The 26,738-nt window shown below is 45.6% G+C and overlaps 1 protein-coding gene, 1 non-coding gene and 1 pseudogene across 6 annotated transcripts in view; all 3 read left to right on the top strand.

Moving 5' to 3' along the window:
* Window positions 1–26,738, top strand: part of FNDC3A (fibronectin type III domain containing 3A) — a 591,400-nt gene that overhangs the window by 458,179 nt on the left and 106,483 nt on the right. For all 5 annotated transcript variants that reach the window (XM_063952008.1, XM_063952009.1, XM_063952010.1 and 2 more), the window contains 5 exons: window positions 7,072–7,196; window positions 7,307–7,481; window positions 18,072–18,158; window positions 19,156–19,294; window positions 26,139–26,207. In XM_063952008.1, coding sequence (XP_063808078.1) covers window positions 7,072–7,196; window positions 7,307–7,481; window positions 18,072–18,158; window positions 19,156–19,294; window positions 26,139–26,207 — 595 coding nt within the window. The remainder of the gene's footprint in view (window positions 1–7,071; window positions 7,197–7,306; window positions 7,482–18,071; window positions 18,159–19,155; window positions 19,295–26,138; window positions 26,208–26,738) is intronic.
* On the top strand, window positions 21,171–21,256 carry LOC135054191 (U5 spliceosomal RNA; annotated as a pseudogene).
* On the top strand, window positions 23,048–23,162 carry LOC135054112 (U5 spliceosomal RNA). The gene has a single exon (XR_010243363.1). It is a non-coding gene; the product is annotated as a U5 spliceosomal RNA (small nuclear RNA).

The raw sequence follows: 26,738 nt of genomic DNA, 5'->3' as shown, positions 1-26,738 counted from the left end.
TTAAAACTCAGAGGATCTAGATATGTGTCAGGAAGGGAAAATGGGGAAAGAATCTTCAAACAAGACCCAGAACTGTCAAACAATTGAGGGTTGTTTGTCCAGATGTAACTTGCAAGGACTTCCAAAGTGCCTTAGCAAGTGGTGATTAATGCATCTTCAACGTTGCGTAAATTTCTAGAAATTGGATGAACTGCAGTAAAATAAGCAAATCCTTAGATCTAAAATAAAGAAAACTTGTATAAAAGTTATTGCAGCTAGTTGTGCTCACATTAAGGGGGTATCGAATTACCCGCTATAGTGCCTCTGCCACGTGCGAAAAACACCTATCCAATTAGGTCATGTGAAAATACATATGTCCCGCGAAAAGCAACAGACCTATGTATTTTCACAGCATTTATCGCGGGTCTAAGGGGCACATATCGTGGATTATGCTTTGCGAGCGTGAGGCACACAGCATAATCCCCAATAAATGGCAGTATCTGGGATAAGCTCTATCTTATTGGGGCTAATTGGATAGCCCCGGCAAACCAATTAGCTGTGGTAAATGACCGCAGCTCAATGCATACTGGCTTAAGTATTAATAATATGTAAGTGTACGAGTCTTTTTCATTAAACAAAACACCGCAAAAAATAGTTTGTGTATCACTGTGTATAACCTTACAGTTTGGTGGTAAGAAGCACACAGGCCACCTAGGAGGTCATTCAGATTTAATCGCTGCTGTGCGTTTTTGCACAGCGGGCCATCAGGTCCTAACAGCGCATGCATCTGATCCGCAATGCGCACGCGCGTCGGACAGCTACAATGAGCATCGCCGGTCAGCGACGGGATGGTGCGAAGGATGCATTTGCACGGGCGTACGCAAGGTGATTGACAGGAAGAGGCCGTTTGTGGGTAGCAACTGACCATTTACAGGGAGTGTTTTGAGGGAGGGTGTCTGACGTCCGCTCCGGCCCCGATCAGCAGGATTCAATCGTACTGGAAGAGTAAGTCCTGGGCTGTGCAGAGACAGCACAAACTGATTATTAGCAGCTCTGCTAACACATAGGAGCGCACACTTGCACAGCGAAAATACACTCCCCCTGTAGGCGGCAAGTATCTGAACGCAGGACAGCAAAAACCGCAGCCCAGGGATCAGATCTGAATTACCTCCTAGTCTGTCCATTATTTATTCCTAAAACTTCAAGCCCTGTTTGATCATTAGATTTTCTGCTTATGATGGGCTTATTCCTACCACCTTGACTGGATAGCTGTTGCACTATCTACTACCCTCTGAGTAAAGCAGTTGTTGCTAATATTTCCATTGTATAGGCTACCTTCCATTATTAGTCCATTTCCTGTCTTTCAAGTCAACAGAGTTACTTTTTACATCTATGTCATACTATCCACGGAATACTTTAATGTGTAATGTGGAGATGTCGTCTCTGTCCCTTCAACAGGAAGTTACTTCATATTTCTCTAACGTCCTAAGTGGATGCTGGGGACTCCGTAAGGACCATGGGGAATAGCGGCTCCGCAGGAGACTGGGCACATCTAAAGAAAGCTTTAGGACTACCTGGTGTGCACTGGCTCCTCCCCATATGACCCTCCTCCAAGCCCCAGTTAGATTTCTGTGCCCGACGAGAAGGGTGCACACTAGGGGCTCTCCTGAGCTTCTTAGTGAAAGTTTTAGTTTAGGTTTGTTATTTTCAGTGAGACCTGCTGGCAACAGGCTCACTGCATCAAGGGACTAAGGGGAGAAGAAGCGAACTCACCTGCGTGCAGAGTGGATTGGGCTTCTTGGCTACTGGACATTAGCTCCAGAGGGACGATCACAGGTCCAGCCTGGATGGGTCCCGGAGCCGCGCCGCCGGCCCCCTTACAGAGCCAGAAGAGCGAAGAGGTCCGGAAAAATCGGCGGCAGAAGACGTTCCTGTCTTCAATAAGGTAGCGCACAGCACTGCAGCTGTGCGCCATTGCTCTCCGCATACTTCATACTCCGGTCACTGAGGGTGCAGGGCGCTGGGGGGGGCGCCCTGAGACGCAATAAAACATGACAGAAATACCTTACATGGCAAAAAATGCATCACATATAGCTCCTGGGCTATATGGATGCATTTAACCCCTGCCAGAATATACAAAAAACCGGGAGATAAGGCCGCCGAAAAGGGGGCGGAGCCTATCTCCTCAGCACACTGGCGCCATTTTCCCTCACAGCTCAGTTGGAGGGAAGCTCCCTGGCTCTTCCCTGCACTACAGAAAGGGTTAAAAAAGAGAGGGGGGCACTATTTAGGCGCAGTATTAAAACATACAGCAGCTATAAGGGGAAAAACACTTATATAAGGTTATCCCTGTATATATATAGCGCTCTGGTGTGTGCTGGCATACTCTCCCTCTGTCTCCCCAAAGGGCTAGTGGGGTCCTGTCCTCTATCAGAGCATTCCCTGTGTGTGTGCTGTGTGTCGGTACGTTTGTGTCGACATGTATGAGGAGAAAAATGATGTGGAGACGGAGCAGAGTGTCTGTAACAGTGATGTCACCCCCTAGGGGGTCGACACCTGAGTGGATGTACTGTTAAAAATTACGTGACAGTGTCAGCTCTATATAAAAAAACAGTGGTTGACATGAGACAGCCGGCTACTCAGCTTGTGCCTGTCCAGACGTCTCATAGGCCGTCAGGGGCTCTAAAGCGGCCGTTACCTCAGATGGCAGATACAGACGCCGACACGGATACTGACTCCTGTGTCGACGGTGAAGAGACAACCGTGATTTCCAGTAGGGCCACACGTTACGTGATTGAGACAATGGCAAATGTTTTTATACATTTCTGATAATACGAGTACCACCAAAAAGGGGTATTATGTTCGGTGAGGGAAAAACTACCTGTAGTTTTCTTGAATCTGAGAAATAAAATGAGGTGTGTGATGATGCGTGGGTTTCCCCCCGATAACAATTGATAATTTCTTAAAAAGTATTGGCTGCATACCCTTTCCCGCCAGAGGTTAGGGTGCGTTGGGAAACACCCCCTAGGGGGGATAAGGCGCTCACACGCTTGTAAGAACAAGGGCTCTACCCTCTCATGAGATGGCCGCCCTTAAGGATCCTGCTGATAGAAAGCAGGAGGGTATCCAAAAAGGTATTTACACACATACTGGTGTTATACTGCGACCAGCTATCGCCTCAGCCTGGAGGTGCAGTGCTGGGTGGGCATGGTCGGATTCCCTGACTGGAAATATTAGGATAGTATATTATTGCCTATAGAGCATTTAAAAGATGCATTTCTATATATGCATGATGCACAGCGGAATAATTGCCGACTGGCATCAAGTATAAGTGCGTTGTCCAATTCTACCAGTAAAATGGTCAGGTGATGCGGATTCCAAACGGCATTTGGAAGTATTGCCTTTGAAAGGGGACATTTGGGGTCGGTCTTTTATACCTGGTGGCCACAGCAACAGCTGGGAAATCCACGTTTGTACCCCAGGTCGCCTCTCAAAATAAGACGCCGTATTATCAGGCGCAGTCCTTTGTTGGCAAGCGGACAAAAGGTTCCTCTTTTCTGCTCGTGACAGAGGGAGAGGAAAAAGGCTGCAGAGATCAGCCAGTTCCCAGGAACAGAAACCCTTTCCCGCCTCTGCCAAGCCCTCAGTATGACGCTAGGGCTTTACAAGCTCAGGCACGGTGGGGGCCCGTTCTCAATGAATTTCAGTGCGCAGTGGGCTCACTCGCAAGTAGACCCCTGGATCCTTCAGGTAATATCTCAGGGGTACATATTGGAATTCGAGACGTCTCCCCCTCGCCGTTTCCAAAAGTCGGCTTTACCGACGTCTCCTTCTGACAGGGAGGCAGTTTTGGAAGCCATTCACAAGCTGTATTCCCAGCAGGTGATAATCAAGGTACCCCTCCTGCAACAGGGAACGGGGTATTATTCCACACTATTGTGGTACCGAAGCCAGACGGCTCGGTGAGACCGATTCTAAATCTAAAATCTAAAATCTTTGAACACTTACATACAGAGGTTCAAATTCAAGATTGAGTCACTCAGAGCAGTGATTGCGAACCTGGAAGAAGGGGACTACATGATGTCTCGGGACATCAAGGATGCTTACCTTCATGTCAAAATTTACCCTTCTCACCAAGGGTACCTCAGGTTATGGTACAGAACTGTCACTATCAGTTCAGACGCTGCCGTAGGGATGGTCCACGGCACCCCGGGTCTTTACCAAGGTAATGGCCGAAATGATATCCCTTCGAAGGAAGGGAATTTTAGTTATCCCTTACTTGGACGATTCCCTGATAAGGGTAAGATCCAGGGAACAGTTGGAGGTCGGTGTAGCACTATCTCAGGTAGTGTTGCGGCAGCACGATTGGATTCTCAATATTCCAAAATCGCAGCTGGTTCCGACGACTTGTCTTCTGTTTCCTAGGGATGATCCTGGACACAGTCCAGAAAAAAGGTGTTTCTCCCGGAAGAGAAAGCCAGGGAGTTATCCGAGCTAATCAGGAACCTCCTAAAACCGAACCAAGTCTCAGTGCATCAATGCACAAGGGTTCTGGGTAAAAATGGTGGCTTCCTACGAAGCAATCCCATTCGTTAGATTCCACGCAAGAACTTTCCAGTGGAACCTACTGGACAAATGGTCCGGGTCGCATTTTCAGATGCATCAGCGGATAACCCTGTCACCAAGGACAAGGGTATCCATCCTGTGGTGGTTGCAGAGTGCTCATCTTCTAGAGGGCCGCAGATTCGGCATTCAGGACTGGGTCCTGATGACCACGGATGCCAGCCTGCGAGGCTGGGGAGCAGTCACACAGGGAAGGAATATCCAGGGCTTAGGGTCAAGCCTGGATACATCACTTCACATAAATATCCTGAAGCTAAGGGCCATTTACAATGCTCTAAGCTTAGCGAGACCTCTGCTTCAAGGTCAGCCGGTGTTGATCCAGTCGGACAACATCATGGCAGTCACCCACGTAAACAGACAGGGTGGCACAAGAAGCAGGAGGGCAATGGCAGAAGCTGCAAGGATTCTTCGCTGGGCGGAAAATCATGTGATAGCACTGTCAACAGTATTCATTCCGGGAGTGGACAACTGGGAAGCAGACTTCCTCAGCACGACCTCCACCCGGGAGAGTGGGGACTTCACCCAGAAGTCGTCCACATGATTAAAAAACTCGACAGGTATTGCGCCAGGTCAAGAGACCCTCAGGCAATAGTTGTAGACGCTCTGGTAACACCGTGGGTGTACCAGTCAGTGTATGTGTTCCCTCCTCTGCCTCTTATACTCAAGGTACTGAGATTGATAAGATGGAGAGGAGAAAGCACTATATTCGTGGCTCCGGATTGGCCAAGAAGGACTTGGTAACCGGAACTTCAAGAGAGGCTCACGGAGGATCCGTGGCCTCTACCTCTAAGAAGGGACCTGCTCCAGCAAGGACCCTGTCTGTTCCAAGACTTACCGCGGCTGCGTTTGACGGCATGGCGGTTGAACACCGGATCCTGAAGGGAAAAAAAAAAAAAAGGCATTCCGGATGAAGTCATCCCTATCCTGATCAAAAGCCAGGAAGGATGTAACCGCAAAAACATTATCACCGCAATTGGCGAAAATATGTTGCGTAGTGCGAGGCCAGTAAGGCCCGACGGAGGAAATTCAACTGGGTCGATTCCTACATTCCTGCAAACAGGAGAGTCTATGGGCCTGAAATTGGGGTCCATTAAGGTTCAGATTTCGGCCCTGTCAATTTTCTTCCAAAAAAGAACTAGCTTCAGTCCCTGAAGTTTAGACGTTTGTAAAAGGGGTACTGCATACACAGCCTCCTGTTGTGCCTCCAGTGGCAATTTGGGATCTCAATGTAGTTTGGGTTCCAAAAGTCACATTGGTTTGAACCACTTAAATCTGTGGAGTTAAAATATCTCACATGGAAAGTGGTCATGCTGTTGGCCCTGGCCTGGGCCAGGCGCGTGTCAGAATTGGCGGCTTTATCCTGTAAAAGCCCTTAACTGATTTTCCATTCGGACAGGGCGGAATTGAGGACTCGTCCTCAGTTTCTCCCTAAGGTGGTTCCAGCGTTTTCACCTGAACCAACCTATTGTGGTGCCTGCGGCTACTAGGGACTTGGAGGAATCCAAGTTGCTGGATGTTGTCAGGGCCCTGAAAATATGTTTCCAGGACGGCTGGAGTCAGGAAATCTGACTCGCTGTTTATCCTGTATGCACCCAACATGCTGGGTGCTCCTGCTTCTAAGCAGACTATTGCTCGTTGGATTTGTAGTACAATTCAGCTTGCACATTCTGTGGCAGGCCTGCCACAGCTAAAATCTGTAAAAGCCCGTTCCACAAGGAAAGTGGGCTCATCTTGGGCGGCTGCCCGAGGGGTCTCGGCTTTACAACTTTGCCGAGCTGCTACTTGGTCAGGGGCAAACACGTTTGCTAAATTCTACAAATTTTATACCCTGGCTGAGGAGGACCTGGAGTTCTCTCATTCGGTGCTGCAGAGTCATCCGCACTCTCCCGCCCGTTTGGGAGCTTTGGTATAATCCCCATGGTCCTTACGGAGTCCCCAGCATCCACTTAGGACGTTAGAGAAAATAAGAATTTACTTACCGATAATTCTATTTCTCATAGTCCGTAGTGGATGCTGGGCGCCCATCCCAAGTGCGGATTGTCTGCAATTCTTGTACATAGTTATTGTTACAAAAATCGGGTTATTATTGTTGGGAGCCATCTTTTCAGAGGCTCCTCTGTTATCATACTGTTAACTGGGTTCAGATCACAAGTTGTACAGTGTGATTGGTGTGGCTGGTATGAGTCTTACCCGGGATTCAAAATCCTTCCTTATTGTGTACGCTCGTCCGGGCACAGTATCCTAACTGAGGCTTGGAGGAGGGTCATAGGGGGAGGAGCCAGTGCACACCAGTTAGTCCTAAAGCTTTCTTTAGATGTGCCCAGTCTCCTGCGGAGCCGCTATTCCCCATGGTCCTTACGGAGTCCCCAGCATCCACTACGGACTATGAGAAATAGAATTATCGGTAAGTAAATTCTTATTTTTCTGATGTTCTCTTTTCATAACACAGATTTTTCCCATTTTCTTCAGGGAAAAGGAAGTGATGAGTTTTGCCAGTGTTACTATGGGCTTCAGAAACAGTTTAGGGTAACCAAGTTGTCACCAGCGATGGGGTACACATTCAGACTTGCTGCAAAAAATGACATGGGTATGAGGTAAGAAGTTTTCATTTCTAAAAATAATTTTGTATCTCCTGCATCTCATGATACCATATGTTTGGAAACCAACAGGCACGGCTGATCTTTTCTGTGTTGTGTTCTGTCAGTGGTTTTAGTGAAGAAGTCCTGTTTTACACCTCAGGCAGCGCTCCGACTGTTCCAGCAAGTCCAACACTTATTAAAGCGGGAATTAGTTGGTTATCGGTGCAGTGGACTAAACCCTCAGGTACACCGTCCGATGAAGGGATTTCTTATATTTTGGAAATGGAAGACGAAACCTCGGTATGTGCTGTAAACAGACTGATTTAACATACTCGGTAATCGATTACTTTATCCTTCCCATCATTTTGCCGATACCAGTGCACATTACAGTACAGTGTGGATATTCTTAGGAAATGCAAAAGTTAGTAATGTGGCCAGTACCTTTCCAAACAGCTGCAGCGTCTAGAATGGTTTTTTCCCTCGAAAATTTGATTTCTGCAATTGTTATATTCAAAGCCTTCTATTGGGTGTGTATAAATAATTATATAGAAAATGTATATGTGTGTGTATATATATCCGGTTTTTAGTTTGGCACTCCACCTTAAGAATCACAGTCACCTGCGTGCCCTTGTCAGTATAATGCAACATCCTGTGGTAGACACTGTGTGTGTGTGTGTGTGTGTGTGTGTGTGTGTATATATATATATATATATATATATATATATGAGAGAGAGATAGTTATATATAAATAAATAGATATACAGTGCCTTGCTAAAGTATTCACCTCCTTTGCATTTCTCATGTTTTCTTTCCTAACAACCTGGAATTAAAATGGATAGTTTGAAGGTTTGCATCATTTCATTCACAGAACATGGCTACAACTTTGAAGATGTTTTTTTTTATAATTGTGAAGCAAACAACAAATAGGACAAAATAACAGAAAACTTCAGCGTGCATAACTATTCACCCCCCTAAAGTCAGTACTTTGTAGAGCCATCTTTTGCGGCAATTACAGCTGCAAGTCGCTTTGGATAAGTCTCTATGAGTTTGCCACATCTTGCCAGTGGGCGTTTTGCCCATTCCTCAAGGCAAAACTGCACCAGCTCCTTCATGTTGGATGGTTTCCACTTGTGAACAGCAATCTTCAAGTCTGACCACAGATTATCAATTGGATTGAGATCTGGGCTTTGACTAGGCCATTCCAACACATTTAAATGTTTCCCCTTAAACCACTCGAGTGTTGCTTTAGCAGTATGCTTCGGGTCATTGTCCTGCTGGAAGGTGAACAGCCATCCCAGTCTCAAATCACAGGCAGTCTGAAACAGGTTTTGCTCAAGAATATTTAGCACCATCCATCTTTCCCTCGACTCGAAACAGTTTCCCAGTCCCTGCTGCTGAAAAACATCCCCACAGCATGATGCTGCCACCACCATGTTTCACTGTGGGGATGGTGTTCTTGGGGTGATGAGATGTGTTGGGTTTGCGCCAGACAGAGCGTTTTCCTTGGTGACCGAAAAGTTAAATTTTAGTCTCATCTGACCAGAGCACCTTCCTCCATACATTTGGGGAGTCGTCCACATGTCTTTTGGCAAACTCAAAATGTGCCTTCTTATTTTTAACACATAGGGGTGTATTCAACAACTGTCGCAAGCTGTCTTCTTGTCGGAAAGACGGCAGCTTCCGACAGAAATAGGTTGAAAGGGGTTCCGACCTATTCAATAGGGGCTGATTTTTTCCGACAAGTCAGGAATTCCCGACTTGTCGGAAAACACATGGGTCGGCGGAATAGCCGCCGATCCCCGTGCTTCTGTCGGAAATGGGGCCAAATCCGACAGATTTTGGCCCCCTTTCCGACAAACTCAATCCAACTTGAAAACAAGTCGGATTGAGGTGAGGATACGAGCAGTGGTGGGGGAGCTGAGATCGGCGGCCGGCAGGAGGAGCTGGCTGCGGGGGAACATGTCTGTGGTGGCGGGGGGAGGCGCTGCAGGGAGAGAGGTGCCTGGCCCCTGTGTACGGCCAAATCCGACAGGCGGATTTGGCCATCCATTGAATAGGGGTTATCGGATCCATTCCGACAACTGCATGTCAGAATGGATCCGACTCTTATTGAATATACCCCAAAGTAATGGCTTTTTTCTGGCCACTCTTGCATAAAGCCCAACTCTATGGAGTGTATGGCTTATCGTGGTCACATGCGCAGATACAAAGAAGGAAATAACCACTGCGCTGCCTATAGCGACTGGTAAAGGGGTGTCAAACCCTGGTTAGTAAAAATACAAAAGAAATGAGAAGAACCAGCGCTGTTGTTTGTCCAATAACTTAAACTAAGATAAAATTTATATAAAAGGAATAAAACGTCTATTAGAAGTACTGAAAAAAGACGGATAAGTAATGCTTCTGAAGAAACTGGGTGCTGTTCTGCCCGGAGAAACGCGTCAAGCCTCTCATCACTGTCTCCGGTCGCCACCAATTGGATTTAATATGGACATACTCCTCATTTGGGACTGATTTTACTACACTCCATTTTCAGTTTATGGACACCCACTGGACCTAGATGTGGAAACCCTGTTGTACGGCAATACAGCATATCTGCCAAGGGACTACCAACAAACTACCCTGACTGGGTAACATCCTGCTTGAATTAACTGATTGAGAGTTTGCTTACCAGAACGTTTTTGTCCTATTCCAACACATTATTACTGATAGTGGTGATACAACTAGTGAGACTGTGATATTTGGAGCATTTTCATATATGTTTTAAGTCTATTAAATTTTGTAAACTTTTTAACGTATCCGTCTTTTTTCAGTATTTCTAATAGACATTTTATTCCTTATATATAAATTTTATCTTAGTTTAAGTTATTGGACAAACAACAGCGCTGGTTCTTCTCATTTCTACATGCGCAGATACACTAGTCTCTGCTGTGGAACTCTGCAGCTCCTTCAGGGTTACCTTTGGTCTCTGTGCTGCCTCTCTGATTAATGCCCTCCTTGCCCGGTCTGTGAGTTTTGGTGACCGGTCTTCTCTTGGCAGGTTTATTGTGGTACCATGTTCTTTCCATTTGAAGATTATGGATTTGATGGTGCTCTGGGGAATCATCAAAGATTTGGATATTTTTTTATAACCCAACCCTGACTTGTGCTTCTCAACAACTTTGCCCCTGACTTGTTTGGAGAGCTTCTTGGACTTCATGGTGTGATTCCTCTTGCTTAGTGGTGTTGCAGCCTCTGGGGCCTTTCAGAAAAGGTGTGTTTATACTGACCGATCATGTGACACTTAGATTGCACACAGGTGGACTTCATTTCACTAATTATGTGACTTCTGAAGGTAATTGGTTGAACCAGAACTTTTGAGGGGCTTCATAGCAAAGGGGGTGAATACATATGCACATGACAATTTTAAATTTATATTAAATTTTCTCCTTTAACTTCACCAACTTAGACTTTTGTGCATATCCATCACATAAAATTCAGATTAAAAAAAAATTAAAATTACAGGTTGTAATGTAACAAAATAGGTAAAAAGCCAAGGGGGGTGTATACTTAAGCAAGGCACTGTACAGCACTGTGCAAATGTTTAGGAAAAAATGTGTAGAAATAAAATGCTGCAAAGTAAGAATGCTTTCAAAAATAGGGTTAATAGTTTAATTTTATCAATTAACAAAATGCCAAGTGAATGAACAGGAGATAAATCTAAATCAAATCAATATTTGGTGTGACCACCTTCTGCCTTCAAAACTGCATCAATTCTTCTAGGTACACTTGCACACAGTTTTTGAAGGAACTCTGCAGGGAGGTTGTTCCAAGCATCTTGGAGATCTAACCACAGATCTTCTCAAATCCTTCTGTCTCTTCATGTAATCCCAGACTCGATCATGTTGAGATCAGGGCTCTGTTGGGTCTATATCATCACTACTAGGACTTCTTGTTCTTCTTTACGCTGAAGATAGTTCTTAATGACTTTGGCTGTATGTTTGGAGTCATTGTTCCTCTGCAGAATAAATTTGGAGCCAATCAGATGCCTCCCTGATGGTACTGCAGTTTGGATAAGTACCTGCCATTATTTCTCTGCATTGAGGATACCATTAATCCTGCTGAACTGCAGACCCAAACTTGAAATTTACTTTGAGTCGCTTGGCCTTGTTTCCACGTCGAAGATATAGCATTTTGTCCACAATTCTTGCATGAAGACCACTTCTGGCCAGACTTTTCCAAACAGTAGACGGGTCTACCTAGGTCCCACTAGTTTCTGCCTGTTCTGAGCTGATGGCACTGCTGGTCATGTTCTGGTTTCGAAGGGAAGTAAGCATAATGTGTATTTATTTATTTATTTATAAATAAATAAATATAGTGCAGCAACTTCCACTGCGCTTTACAATTTGAAACAACAGTGAAAGAACAAGACTGGGTAATTACATACAGTCATAGAGGTAGGAAGGCTTTGCTTGCAAGTTTACAATCTATAGCAGTGGTTTCCAAACTTTTTTGAATCACGGCGCCCTAGAATATCAGAATTTTTTTCACGGCACCCCTAGGCCAAAAATTTCTTATTGAGAAATTTAGAAAGAAATATTACATTAAGTAGATCGCGTTTATATGTCATCCTTAGGGTCAGTTGTGTGGTGAGGGACAAGATTTGCTTCTGTTTGGCCCCATATTTTATGACTGGCAGCCACCAGCATTAGTTTTGCCTATTATATTGACCATGAATAATTTGAATTGGTCCTGGACCACCAACCCAGGGCACCCCTGCAAGTGTTCCGAGGCACACCAGGGAGCCACGGCACACAGTTTGGGAACCTCTGATCTATAGGGAAGTAGGCATTGATACACAAGGATAGGTGTTATCTATTTCAAAAAGGTCTACCGGATTGCAAAGTTTCTTGGTGGGTTGTATGAGATGGTCACACATCAATGTTGGCCTTGGGTCAGGAGGACGGGAAAGTGAAGAACTAGAAAATACTTGAGTATATCAGTGGACTCTACAGTGGGGAAGTAACTGGATAGGAAAGTATCTGAAGAGTATGTGGGCGGTTTTTGGAATTGATAAGCCTGCTTTGAAGACGTGAGTTTTCAGGGAACGCTTGAAGGTTTAGAGCAGGGGTGGGGAACCTTTTTTCTACCAAGGGCCATTTGGATATTTAAAAAATCCTTCGGGGGCCATACAAAAATTCTCAACTTAAAACTTACCCTGCCCCCCAGTAGGTCTGCCCCTTAGAGGTACTGAGTGCGCGCGAGCCCCCCAAAAAAGGGTGTGGCCAATTAAAATAGGACATGATACACATATGCCCCCAATAGTGCAGTGCCAGATACACAAATTCCTCCACAGTGCCAGATCCACAATTGCCCCCACAGTGCCAGATCCACAATTGCCCCCGCAGTGGCAGGTATACAAATGCCCCCACAGTGCCAGGTATACAAATGCCCCCACAGTGCCAGATGCACAAATGCCCCCACAGTGCCAGGTATACAAATGCCCCCACAGTGTCAGGTATACAAATGCCCCCACAGTGCCAAGTATACAAATGCCCCCACAGTGCCAAGTATACAAATGCCCCCACAGTGCCAGGTATACAAATGTCCCCACAGTGCCAGGTATACAAATGTCCCCACAGTGTCAGGTATACAAATGCCCCCACAGTGCCAGATCCACAAATGTTCCCACAGTGTCAGGTATACAAATGCCCCCACAGTGCCAGGTATACAAATGCACCCACAGTGCCAGGTATACAAATGCCCCCACAGTGTCAGGTATACAAATGCCCCCACAGTGCCTGGTATACAAATGTCCCCACAGTGTCAGGTATACAAATGCCCCCACAGTGTCAGGTATACAAATGCCCCCACAGTGTCAGGTATACAAATGCCCCCACAGTGTCAGGTATACAAATGCCCCCACAGTGCCAGGTATACAAATCCCCCCACAGTGTCAGATCCACAAATGCCCCCACAGTGCCCCCCCACACACACACATACTGTGCTGCTCCTGCTCCATCCAACAGCGTATCTCGGGGGTCAGGACAGGGCGGAGAGCGCGGCTATGTCGGGCGGCGGTGGCGGTGTGTAGGACCTCAAACCAGCCGCCGGTTCGTGAGCCAATCAGAGCTCACGGACCGGCAGCGGCGGCTCCTGATTGGCTGCCGGTCCGTGAGCTCTGATTGGCTCACGAACCAGCGTCTGGTTTGAGATCTTACCTGCCGCCGTACATAGTAGCTGCTCTCTCCTCCCTGCCCTGACAGCTGAGACACGCCGCCGCTGGACTGAGTGGTGGCGTGTCTCACTGACACAAGCAGGTGGGCCGGAACAAACGGCTTTGCGGGCCTTATACAGCCCGCGGCCGGAGGTTCTCCACCCCTGGTTTAGAGACTAGAGGAGAATCTTATTGTGCATAGAAGGGCATTCCACAGAGTAGTTGCAGCCCGAAGAAAGTCAGTGGGAGTGAATAATGAGTGTGGATGGGAGACGTAGTTCTTGTGAAGAGCAAAGAGGTCGGGTTGGGAGTTATTTTGAGATCAGCGAAGTCATGTATGTTGGTGTAGTTTGGTTAATGGCCATGTATGTATGTAAAAGTATTTTATATTTAATACAGTAGAATACAGGTAATTAATGGAGGGACTTACAGACTGGCAGACGATAAATGTCTAGTGAGGAAGATTAGCCTCACAGCTGCATTCAGAATGGATTGTAGTGGTGAAAGACTCTTTTTGGTAAGACCAGTAAGAAGACTATTGCAAAAATCAATGTGGGAGATAATGAGAGCATGGATTAGAGTTTTTACAGTGTCTTGTGTAAGGTATGGTCATTTTTTGGATATGTATTTTTAGATGCCTGTAGCAAGATTTAGAGACAGATTAAATGTGGGGAACAAAGGACAGTTAAGAATAGAGGATGACGAACCTCGGTAACTGCAGTATTTTAATCTGTATGTATATGGCTGTACAACTGTGTATTGATAACACACCTGGTCCCCACCTTCCTTTTTCTATGTCTGTACCTTTCCCTTCCCTCCCCATTGTATGCTTTATAAACTTTCAATAAAAATGTAATATTTAACAAAAAAAAGATAGAGGATGACACCTAGGCAATGAGCTTGTATCTTTCATCTGATGCAATAAGTTTCCTTGGATGACCACTGTGCCTTCGGCCCTTAACATTGCACGTTTTTTTGTGCTTCTTCAAAAGAGCTGGGACAACACATCAAACCCCAGTGTGCTTTGAAATCTTTGCCTGGGGGAGACCTTGCTAATGCAGTTTAACTACCTTGTGTCTTGTTGCAGTGATCAGTCTTGCCATGGTGTATGACCTGTGACATGAAACGTTCTTTCACAACCCTACCTTTGTAGCAGAGTTTGGCTGTTCCTCACTGACTTTTAAGCCTCCTACAAAGCTGTTTCTGTTTCAGTTAATTACGGTCTTTCAACCTACATATGAAAATAATGATCATTATCACTTGTTTGGTATGATTTGTGAAGGCACAGAACCTTATATAAGCAGCACTGCACACCGAAGAAGTCAGCATGTTCATTACCTTCACAAACTCATTATGGAGTTCAACAGAAACCACTGGAGAACCATGATCTTCTACGGCTACAAGAGTGGTCTGTGACAGCAGGAGGGTTTTTACAGTCTGCTAGCTGCTTTTGGAGAGGTAGCACTGTCCAGAATTTGAGCGCTGGAGATGGTCCCTGGAAGACGAGGAGCACTGCAGCCAACTTGTGTCTGCGGACACTGAGGACAACGTTGTTGCTTTGCAGGCTATAGTTGAGGTGGACGCTAGAGTGACCGTGGCCCAGTTAGGGAAGGAGATAGACATATCAGCAGGATCCATCTCCTTGATAGTTCACGAAAAGCTTGGCCTGAGTAAGGATTCTGCATGCTGGATGCCCCATCAGCTGACTCGATAGCAGAAAGAGGCTCAGGTGATTTGGTACTGCAATATGCAGGCCAGAGTTTATGGTGGTTGCTCAAACTCTGGGGGTCACTCAGACCTGATCGCTCGCTGGCTAATTTTTGCAGCGCTGTGATCAGTTAGTCGCCGCCTATAAGGGAGTGTTTTTTTGCTTTGCAAGTGTGCGATCGCATCTGCAGCCGAGCACTACAAAAAGGTTTTGTGCAGTTTCTGAGTTGCTCAGAACTTACTCAGCCGCTGCGATCACTTCAGCCTGTCCGGGCCCGGAATTGACATCAGACACCCGCCCTGCAAACACTTGGACACGCCTGCGTTTTTCCAAACACTCCCAGAAAACGGTCAGTTGACACCCACAAATGCCTTCTTCCTGTCAATCTCCTTGCAATCGGCTGTGCGAATGGATTCTTCGTTAAATCCATCACACAGCAACGATCCGCTATGCACCCGTACGACGCTCCTGCGCATTGCGGTGCAAGCTCAGTTTTGACCTGATCGCAGCGCAGCAAAAAAAATCTAGCGTGCGATCAGGTCTGAATGACCCCCCTCTGTCTGAGAGATCATCACTGGTAATGAATACTGGATCTACAGTTTTGACCCCAAGACTAAACAGTGGCCTAGTGGATCGCAGTTGGAGGTGTGCTGCCACAGACGTTCCGACATCAACCCAGTGCCTTCCACAAGTGCTGGAAGCCATTTCTAGGCACTGTCCAAGATCTCGCGCTTGTGGTGCCCTTTTACATAACGACAATGCACCTGCTCACAAATCCAGGAAAGTGGTGAATTTTCTGGCTCGTTAACGCATCCAGAAGCTTGGTCATCTGCTGTACAGTCCAGTTCTGGCACCCTGTAATTTCTTTGTGTCCGCACAAATCATACATGTGATGCTTGGGATTCATTTTGAGTCACTGAAACTTGAAGTGGAGACCTTCATCCAGTATGTGAAAGACATACAGTACCTGCTGCGACTGCTTCACCAAGTGGTTTGAGCGCATGCTGCTTTGCATAGACTCCTCTGGCAAACACTTTGAAAAAATCTAATGTTCACTTACAGTAGTTGTGAATACAGTTAAATACTCTTCTTTGCATCTGGAAACTTATTGCATGCCCCTCGTGTGTATATGTATGTATATTTGTGTGTGTGTGTGTGTGTGTGTGTGTGTGTGTGTGTGTGTGTCTGTGTATTTTGAGGAGATCAAGGTAGGGGACCCTCTCCTAATGTAGATGGTCACTTCCAAACACACAGCAGTCAGAAAACAGCAGACCAGTCCAGGGTTTCCGTGCAGTCTAGCTGTAGCTCAGTTTATTGTGCAGTACAAAAACACAAAACATTAAATAAATCCTAGTCCTGGGTAATAACTAAACAGAATGGTTCCCTCTCTAAGTGGAAGACCTAATGCCCCCACCACAAACATTACAGTTTCTCTGAACAAGCCTGCCACCTATTCCCCCAAGTAGTGAAACCCTGAGTAAAGCCCTGACACGCCTTTATTGGCATCTACAAGTACAAGCACTGATTAGCCTAATCTCGGGCTGAAATTCTGAAGACCCGTAATTGGCCTAATGGATGGAACCCACCCTCTCTCTCCATCCAGAACCTCAGGAACCCTTCACCATCTTTTACATCTATTCCGTCTGTTTTGCAATCACAGACATTTTCCTGGAGTTTTAAATCATATAGGTCAGAAAAATACAGTGGACACGACTTGTGTAAAAGTCTTCCACTTGTGTCATTAATCAAAGAATACTAGACTGTAAGAAAGGTTTTGGAACACAAGGGTCTTTTCATGAAGCAGTGATAAGAGAGGAGAAGTGAGCCTGTAGAGAAGTTGCCCATGGCAAACAATCAGCTGCTCCGTACAACTGTATAGTATGCAAATTATAAATGTTACTTCAGTGCTGATTGGTTGCCATGGACAACTTCTCCACTGGCTCACTTCTCTGCTCTTTTCACTGCTTCATGAATAGACCTCATAGTGTTGTAAACTGATGAAATAAACTAAAAAAGTTTTACCTTTGTCCAGAAGATGCATCTCTATAAAGAAAGGTCACTTATGTGAAGTATAAGATAACTTGTTAACCACTTAGAATAGTGGGGTATATGTACTAGGGTTGGGTTGCAGCCAGGGTAGAAGGAATGAAATGAAATATCACAAAATTCTAGAAGCTGATGGACTAGAGTAAATAAACAAACTGAATATCAACCAGTTACATTTTTAAGTATTATTAGATTATGTATTATTTCTTTCATGCTCTGACATGTATCCTGTAATGTGTTGATTTGTGTCCTCTGCTACATTGTAACATTAAACATACTCAGTGTATCTCGGGATCTATGACATGTCACTGACACCATCTGTAAGTCTCTGCGTACATGTAAAATAGGCCCCACCAATCACGTTACATTTTCTGCTAGACATTTTATGTGACATCATGGATGGAGAAGGACCACTGGGCACTTACAACACATAGCTATGGGTCAGGCACCCATTACTTACACGCACCCAAAAACAATTTAATTCAGAGTTCAGAGCTAATTACCTTCTGCCTTGCAACAAATCACTGTGGAGCTAATTAGTAAATCAGATGTTGATGGCCAAATGTAACATGTTAATATCGGCCAGTAACGTATGTTCTTTTTAAGACCGGTTTGGGCAGAGGTAGCGTATACATGAACATCTGCTAGTAGTAATCTACAGTAGTAAATGGTAATGCACTTGCTATTTTCCATAATGAATGTACAGCGCTGCAAAACTCTTGTGGCACCTTATACATCAAATATAATAATAATAATATAATTTGGGGACAGCCGTCCACAATTCTGCTGGTTTAAATACAACAGAATTCATTTGGAAAGGCTAGGAAGACTCATTACGGTCTGTTTAATTTGTATTGTAAATTCAGCAGAATGACTATTTGGCTTCTTTTAGTTATGAATAGACATTTACACCATCCATAATAATGTTGTTTTATGTTCACAGGGCTATGGGTTTAAGCCAAAATATAATGGAGATGACCTCACATTCACAGTGAGAAACCTGAGGCGCAGCACAAAATATAGGTTCAGGGTAAGTCCATCCCTCCCTCCCACAGCCAAGTAACTGTGCTCCAAACTCAGGAAGGTTTCTTTATTTCTCTAGTGCTTTAGAGGCATTTTAAGAAGTCTAAAAAAAACATATAGGGCAAGATTCAAATCTCCGCCCCTCTCTCCCGCCCCCTATCATGCCCGTTGGCAGTATTCCAACGGTCCAGGTTTTAGATATATCCATGGCTCAGGACAGATGGTTACATCAAATTGACTGAGGTGCTAATTAAGTCACCGGTGGCGAAATATGGGTAAACGTAAAACCTGGACCATTGGACTGACATCAGATGAGGAGATATTGGATGCCTTTGTAGGCATAGTCCTCTTAAGGGCCCTCATTCCGAGTTGTTCGCTCGCTAGCTGCTTTTAGCAGCATTGCACACGCTAAGCCACCGCCCTCTGGGAGTGTATCTTAGCATAGCAGAATTGCGAACGAAAGATTCGCAAAATTGCGAATAGAAATTTCTTAGCAGTTTCTGAGTAGCTCGACACTTACTCTGCCACTGCGATCAGTTCAGTCAGTTTCGTTCCTGGTTTGACGTCACAAACACACCCAGCGTTCGCCCAGGCACTCCCCCGTTTCTCCAGCCACTCCCGCGTTTTTCCCAGAAACGGCAGCGTTTTTTCACACACACCCATAAAACGGCCAGTTTCTGCCCAGAAACACCCACTTCCTGTCAATCACACTCCGATCACCAGAACGAAGAAAAATCCTCGTAATGCCGTGAGTAAAATACCTAACTTTTGAGTAAAATAACTAAGCGCATGCGCTCTGCGAACATTGCGCATGCACAGTAAGTGACTAATCGCAATATAGCAAAATTCGGCAACGAGCGAACAACTCGGAATGAGGGCCCATGTTCTAGAGACCATCCTAAGCAGTTTTACGCTACAGGACACGTGCTAAATATTAAATGTCAGCTATAATACACATACCACAGTCACAGCTTACTGTTTCCCATCTCGTACTATGATTTTAGGTTATCGCTTATAACTCAGAAGGAAAGAGCAGTCCAAGTGAGGTTGTGGAGTTTTTGACCTGTCCAGATAAGCCAGGTCCACCGTCAAAGCCTACTGTTAAAGGAAAGGTCCACGCGCAAAGCATCCGAATAGTTTGGGGTGAGTGTTCCATGTTTGTCTGTTGAATAGAAGAAAGCAGCCTCCATTGCTGTGCAGGTAATGGTGCTATGTACATAGGGATAACATGGCAACGGCCAGTGATATTCATATTGCGTCTTCTGCATTGATAGAACAGTGCTGCTTTATAGTGACTTTTTCCCTGTAGTGATTTTACAGCCTGATCGTAGGCCCCTATAAACCCTGCACACGTTCCTGTCTCCTCACTACAGTTCTCTCAGGAACTGCCTAATGTTTCTTTATCATCCACTAGGGGTCACTGGAGTACTCTTGGGATATGGACGGGCGGAGCCGAACAAAGGCACTGAATATTCAAATTTAGGACCCTCCCACCCCTCCATATCCCCGAGTACCTCAGTGTACTGTCTCAGTGTTTTTTCGGTGCTCACAGCACGAACATCGGCTTGTGGTATAGCCACACTTGGATTTTTATTTTTAATTTTTATTTTTAATTTTTATTTTTACACTTAGCACATCCCTTCCCAGTTTCTGGAAAAACATGGGTCCGGGATAGTGCCGCTGCACGGGCAGCGCATGGCGTGTCGGTCCTCACAAAGAGCACCCTCACAGCCACAGACAGCATGGCGTGTCGGTCCTCACGAAGAGCACCCTCACAGCCACAGACAGCCCACTGCTTCTACAAAGAGCAGCCAGGAAAAGCTGGACGGGCTTGCACAAAGAAGCCGTCGCAGCCATAGATTACTGGAAGCTGACTGGAGCTGGACGGAGCTTACACATAAAAAGCCCCGCCACAGCCAAGACTACAGGCAGTCGTCAGCCATGATCAGAAAGGTAGGCTGGGGGAAACGGGGCGGTCAGCGCAGGCTGCCGCCCCGCTATGTAGGGGTTAATGCCTCCTGCGCATACGGAGCTCCGTCCGGCTGCACAGCAGGGGGAGCTCATACGCACTATGCCCAGCCGCTATGGAAGTCAGTCTGACACTGGACGGAGCTTACAGAAAGCCCCGTCACAGCCAGGATGAAAGCCCCGTCACAAGCTGGACGGAGCGTACAGGAGGTGCGGCACATGTCCTAATGGTGGGGTGTCAGGGCGGTCAGCTCACGCTGCCGCCCTGCTGTGTGGGGGTTTGCCGCCGCTGAAGCCGCCGCTGATATGCCCCGCTTAACTACGCTGGAAGCTCAGAGCGGCCGCACGTCACTCAGAGACGCCGGCCGCTCTCCCAGCGCTGATTACCCGGCACCGAGGTAGGACAGGCGCCGCCCGAGCCACAGTAAGTACCCGCTTTCTAACATGCACAGAGCGGCCGCACGTCACTCACAGACGCCGGCCGCTCTTCCAGCGCTGACACCGCACGCTGATGATACATGGCGCCGCCCGCTCTTCCGGACGGCTCCCCGGCGCTATACACAGCGCTCCCCTGCTCTCCCTGCACCCGTTCCCGCTGCAGGTAACATAGGGGAGACTACCGGGGGTAAGGGGGAGTAAATACCCATAGCAACAGCACCAAGGCTGCATGGGTTAATAAGACATAGTTTTCACAGAGCATGTCCTAAAATATGTTTCTAATTGTATGGATGGCATGCTTCCTGTTTCTGTAGGCTGCCATTTGATGTCATAAGTGTTCTATTAACTGGAATGTGATTATCACACTTTAATAGGCTATTAAGCCTATATTACCTGTATAATAGGCTATTATGTCTATATATATTAACACTGCAGCAGGTCCTGTGCTTTTCAGTGTATGCATGGCATGGGGGCCATTTTTAATCATTACAGTTTCTTCCAGTTTATAATTCTAGAACATTCCTGCCCTACATCTCTAAGCCACCAGAGGCAGAGGGGGTGTTAGTGGGAATGTAGTTCGGATTGCACATGTGAACTGCTTTTCACATAAAGAATACTCTGGTTTCTCTTCAGATCTAATAAATCTTTCGCCTGTTGCTAAAGATGTCCGTAGAGAGAAATAACCATGTGTTTCATAGCCTGGCTACGGCTGGCCTTAATATGCTTTTCAGCAACAAAAATATATATATGACACAAAAGAACTTCAACAAGTAGTGCAAGTGTCTGTCTGTTGCCTATTGTGGTGTCAGTCTGCATAGCTAGTAAGGCTCTAGCGCAGACTAAAAATAATTTTTAACGGTCCTATGTTAAGCATTGGCAATTCAAATTAAAACAGCGGTAACATCGGAGTCTCGGAAGTACTCCGCCTGCTATAACTAAAGATAGTCTTTTCAAAGGGCCAAGTTCCTTTGGGTACCAGGGTTGATGCAGAAACTTCGAGTGAGAAGGGTGCATTACACCAGCACTTATATAGTGCGGGGGTTTTGGGCAACATACATTGCTAAAAACCAGTGAGTCAAGGCCTCCATTTGTTTTTTAGAAAATATTAGTGGACTTTGACCACTATTTAATCGTTTCAAAATAACGCGATCCGCCATTGGCAAATGCGTCTGTGTTAAACATTTTAAAGACCCAGGATACATTTGGGTCATTAGTCTCTAGGTATGGAAACTATGAGATCACTGTTAAAAGAAGCTGCAGAGTATATCTGTAAAGCCTCTACTAACGCCTGTTTTTCATCGTAGCTAGTTCAGCACGACTAGGACAGAGCTTGGTTGGTCCTAAATTTGATATTCAGCCATTACCGCATCCAGTATCAAAACGGAATACTGGTACCGGCGTTTAATCCCTTTAGACTTCCGTTTTTCAAAGGCGGGTGTACAAAACAGTCACGCCTTGTAACGTCAGGACGCTACAGTCAGCAAGCCAGTGGTTTGATGACCTCTTTTCCAATTGTGGAAGCGCGTCTTTACATGTTACTTTGAGGGGTTTCCAGACTTCAATTCATGGATGTCTCAGCTATTTACAGATTAAAGGACAATACTGGCTCTGTCGACCGGTTTGGCAGGTTGCCATTTAGTCTCTGCTGGGTTTCAGCTGTCTTTATAATCCAAGCAGTAGTATACCAACAGAGTCAGGGTTACATATTCCCTCTGTTTGAGCAAAACCAGACGGCTCTGTCGCAATCTCAATCAGCAGGTCACTTACTGCAGTGGGAAAATGAATTTTCTGCGGTTAGTATTTGTTTATTGGAGCACAAAGTGGCATAATGGCACTTGATCTTCACAATGCGTATTTACCCATTCCGGTTTGATCTTCACGGGTTCTAGCGTTTGCAAATCGCCACAACCATTATCCATTTCGGGTCTACCGTTGCTTATCGCCTCGGGTATTTACCAAAGTTATGTTGGGGATGATAGCTCATCTCACATAAGAACTCTGTCTCAACAGAGTTTCTCTACCTTAGATGATCTGCTCATAAGAACTCTGTCTCAACAAAGTTCCTCTAACTTGCGCTACTAAGGTATACTGCGGTAGCAGATCAAGTTCGAAAACAATCGCATCTAATTCCGTCTAAACGATGTCAATTCCTAGGTAAGATTATAAATCAAAGACTTTTACCTACTACACCAGCAATAACAAATGTACGTCTAGTAATTAGTGCAAAACACGCACACTAGCGGTACATTGGTGTATTCACCTATTAAGAATAAAGATGTGTTTTCAATTTAGTTCGCCACCCTTCACTCGCGTTTCCCACAGAGGGAAAAGGGTGCATATACTCTGGACGACAGTCGCAGAGGGTCAGGATTTGTAGTTAAAATCAGCAACAAAGGTTCTAAAACACGACAGATTGCTGTCGATAAAGGTCCTAGAACTCTGTGCATTTTACAATGCAATACATGATTCGCTTTCAGTCTGACCAGGTATATACTCTGGTTTCTCTTCAGAACGAATAAATCTTTTGCCTTTTACTAAAGATTTCTGTGGAGAGGAACAACCATGAGTTTCAGGTAAATGTTTGATGCCTGTCTCACGCTGGCCTTAAGCAGTCAAACAAGGCAACGGCAGTTGCATACACAACAACCAGTGAGAACCAAGAAGCCGCATGGTAATGCGGCATGTGACTCAAATCCTCAATGGCTTAGAACACCATTATGTGAAAATGTCACATTACGTGAGTGGACATCTGTTAGACAGAGGATCTCACCCGTCAGGATTTGGATCCTGAAAACTGGACATTAAATCCAGAGGTGTTTCATATGTGAGTCCACAGAAGGGGGTTACCCTCAAGTATACATGATGGCATCTCGCCACAATTACAAAAGCTCAGTATGTGTACAAAACAGATCACAAGGGCAGTGGCGGTGGAGTCGCTCACATTCATGTGGTCATTCAGCATCGTGTATCTGGCTCCACCAGTTTCCGCTGCTCTCTCCGTTGTCAAAACGGCTCATAAGACAGTTTGTCACAGTCATACTGGTGGTAGCTCATGGGTTTCGGAGAAGTTTGCTTCTCGAATTTTCAAGGAATACTTGCACACGATCTTGGCCCGCTCATAATACGTCCAACCTGTTACATCAGGGAACGTTAGTTTACCCATAGTTACCTATGTACCTATTATCTATGTACCGCAGCTGCGGTTGACGGGGTGAGGGTGCAAACGCCCTCTTAAGAAATTGAGCATTACAGTATCGGTTATACTAACCATGTTACGAAATAGTAAGCCGTTTAAGGCAGCTCATTTTTACAAAATTTCGTGTGCTTACATAGGTGGTAAACCTCGGAAGTTTCCAACTTCATCCTTCAAGTAACCCGTATTCTGTTAAACGGGGTGGGATGGAAAACTGCGTTGATCTGCACGAAGAGTGCAGGTATCTGTGTGATAAACTTATTGTCAAAGACGTTTGCCTCTATTGGCGTCTGTACACATCTTTCTACAAGGTGTCATCAAAGTTCACACTCTATTTATCCCACCTACAGCGCCAGGCGACTTGAAGTTGGGTTCAGATTTCTTACAGTTTTCATATTTTGAACCCTTTCAACAAATGGGAATTAAGTTTCTCACTTTGGAAAACAATTTTCTTATAGCCTTGGCTTCGGCAAGGGTTTTGTTTTCATATTTGGGTGCCTTGTATTCCAAGCCACCGTATTTGAGTTTTCTCATGACAAAGCAGATCTTCGGACGAATCACGCTTTCGTATTCTTCACATCAATATACCAATAGGGGTTTCCTGTGTGGACAGCACATTCTAGAATTCTGAATGTGGTACACGCATTACGCGTTTATATATGTCCCGAACGTCAACAGTACGTGATATGAATACGTTGTTTGTTCTCTATGATACTGCCAACTGGGGTTAGCCAGTTTCTTAGCAGACATTATCCAGTTGGGTAATAATAATGACTACAAGTCAGGTTTACTTTAAGGCTAAGTTACAATCGCCTGCGTCAGTAATAGCTCATCCCACAGGTCTGTGGGAATGTCAGACCCAGTGGGTCGTGGAGTGTCTAAAACGCGGCTATATAGCCTTCATGTGCACCATGTTTGTGCACGTTTACACGTTATAAATGGTGGCGCCATCAGCATCTAGCTTTGGGCTGCCTACTGTTACAAGTATCAAACAGCTCTCCCGCCCACGAGGGAAGCTTTGGTACGTCCCAAGAGTACTCCAGTGACCCCTAGTGGATGATAAAGAAAATAGGATTTTGGTACTTACCAGGTAAATCCTTTTCTTTGAATCCATAGGGGGCACTGGACGCCCACCCAGAGCAGTTTTACCTGGGTTGTTTTAAGCTCAAGGGAGCTTAGGGTAACAAGTTTTACTTGATTGATATTAAGCTCAGAGGAGCTTATGGTAACACATTTTCACCGATTGGTTCAAATTATAAAGTTCTATCGGTTATGGTGTCAACTGTTTAGTTGACAGTAAGGTTATGGGTCAACATTGTTGTTGTCCGTTATGTTATAGGTATTCTCCATTGTCAACCTCTCTATATCGTTCCTGTTCGCTCAGTAAAAAACACTGAGACAGTACACTGAGGTACTCGGGGATATGGAGGGGTGGGAGGGTCCTAAATTTGAATATTCAGTGCCTTTGTTCGGCTCCGCCCGTCCATATCCCAAGAGTACTCCAGTGCCCCCTATGGATTCAAAGAAAAGGATTTACCTGGTAAGTACCAAAATCCTATTTTCAGTAGTAAACGGTCAAAATCTAGCTTCAGGACCTTCCCTTGTTTCTGATATTATATGCTTTGCAAATGTTCCCATATTCATGTGCGAGAATTCAGTTGGAACCCCACCTTTTGCAGTGATTGTATGTAGAGCATGGAATGTCTGAAAGCACTGAAAATAAAGAGAAGGGACGGTGGGATGAATAAAACTATTAGTAAATATGTGTAGTTCAGCTACTATATGGAAAGGAAGTTTGGTAATTAGAGACATGACCTCACTGGCAGAAGGAATAGGAGGTGCAGTTGGAATCAGTATGTATGACCGGCTTCCGGGATCCGGTGTTCATAATACCGACACTAGGATCCAGATGTTCAAAATCCCGACAGGGTTGAGTAGAGGGTACTTCCCCCTCTCCCCTAACCCTTTGGTCCCATAGCCAAAACCTAACCTCCCCCTTTAGTGCCTGAACCTATTCACCCCCCGAAGGTGCCTAGACCTAACTCTACCTCCCCCGCAACCTCACCCTAACCTCTCCTAGGGGTGGCTAACCCTCCCTCCCTGCAGCCTAACCGTAACACCCCTGGGTGACATCTAAATCTAACACCCTCTTCCCATCCCTAAACATAACCTAGCCCGCCAGCTGGTGTAATGGTCGGGATGCCGCCGTCGATCTCCTGCCCCTTTCGGAATTCCGTTGTCAGGACTCCAACTGGTGTCGGGATGCCGGCGTCTGTTTTTCGGCTGCCGGGATCCAGACAGCCGGCATATTGAACGCATCCCGTGCAGTTCTATGATGTTGTATTTGTATGTCACATGAGATCCATGTCTGTACTTCTTTTTGTTCAGATGCACCAAAAGATAACGGAGGAGCAACAATTACTAAATACGTTGTTGAAATATCAGAAGGACGCAATGGTATTTATCTCATAACAATTTTATCATTTATTTTTCCATGTTATGTTCACTGCTCTAAATGAATAATACGGTTAACATCTTAGCATCAACCATTATAGTAAACATTTCATGTTAGTGTGTTAATCCTGACATTGAGCCACATTACTTTCTGCTGCGGGGTACACTGGGCTCCACATGGAATGGACAATGGGGTGTAGAGTAGGATCTTGATCCGAGGCACCAACAGGCTCAAAGCTTTGACTGTTCCCAGAATGCACAGGGCCGCCTCCTATATCACCCCACCTCCCTGCACAGGATCTCAGTTTTGTAGTTGGTGCTGCAGTAGCAGGCACTTAACAGAGGGGCTGCTCCGGGCAGCTCTAAGAAGAGCTTTTTTTCTGAGGAAAAAAGTGAAGACTTCAAGGGCAGCAGCAGTGTTACATGTCAGTGGACATTCACTGCTGCAGCTCCAGCTCTCCCCAGCGACGCTGTACACTCCCGAGCCCTGTTTGCCGGGTAACTACAGCAGGAGGCTCCGGTTTTCTTCTTGTC

This window comes from Pseudophryne corroboree, chromosome 2 (assembly GCF_028390025.1).
Source record: "Pseudophryne corroboree isolate aPseCor3 chromosome 2, aPseCor3.hap2, whole genome shotgun sequence".
NCBI lineage: Eukaryota > Metazoa > Chordata > Amphibia > Anura > Myobatrachidae > Pseudophryne > Pseudophryne corroboree.
This window is presented reverse-complemented; position numbering and strand designations above follow the sequence as displayed.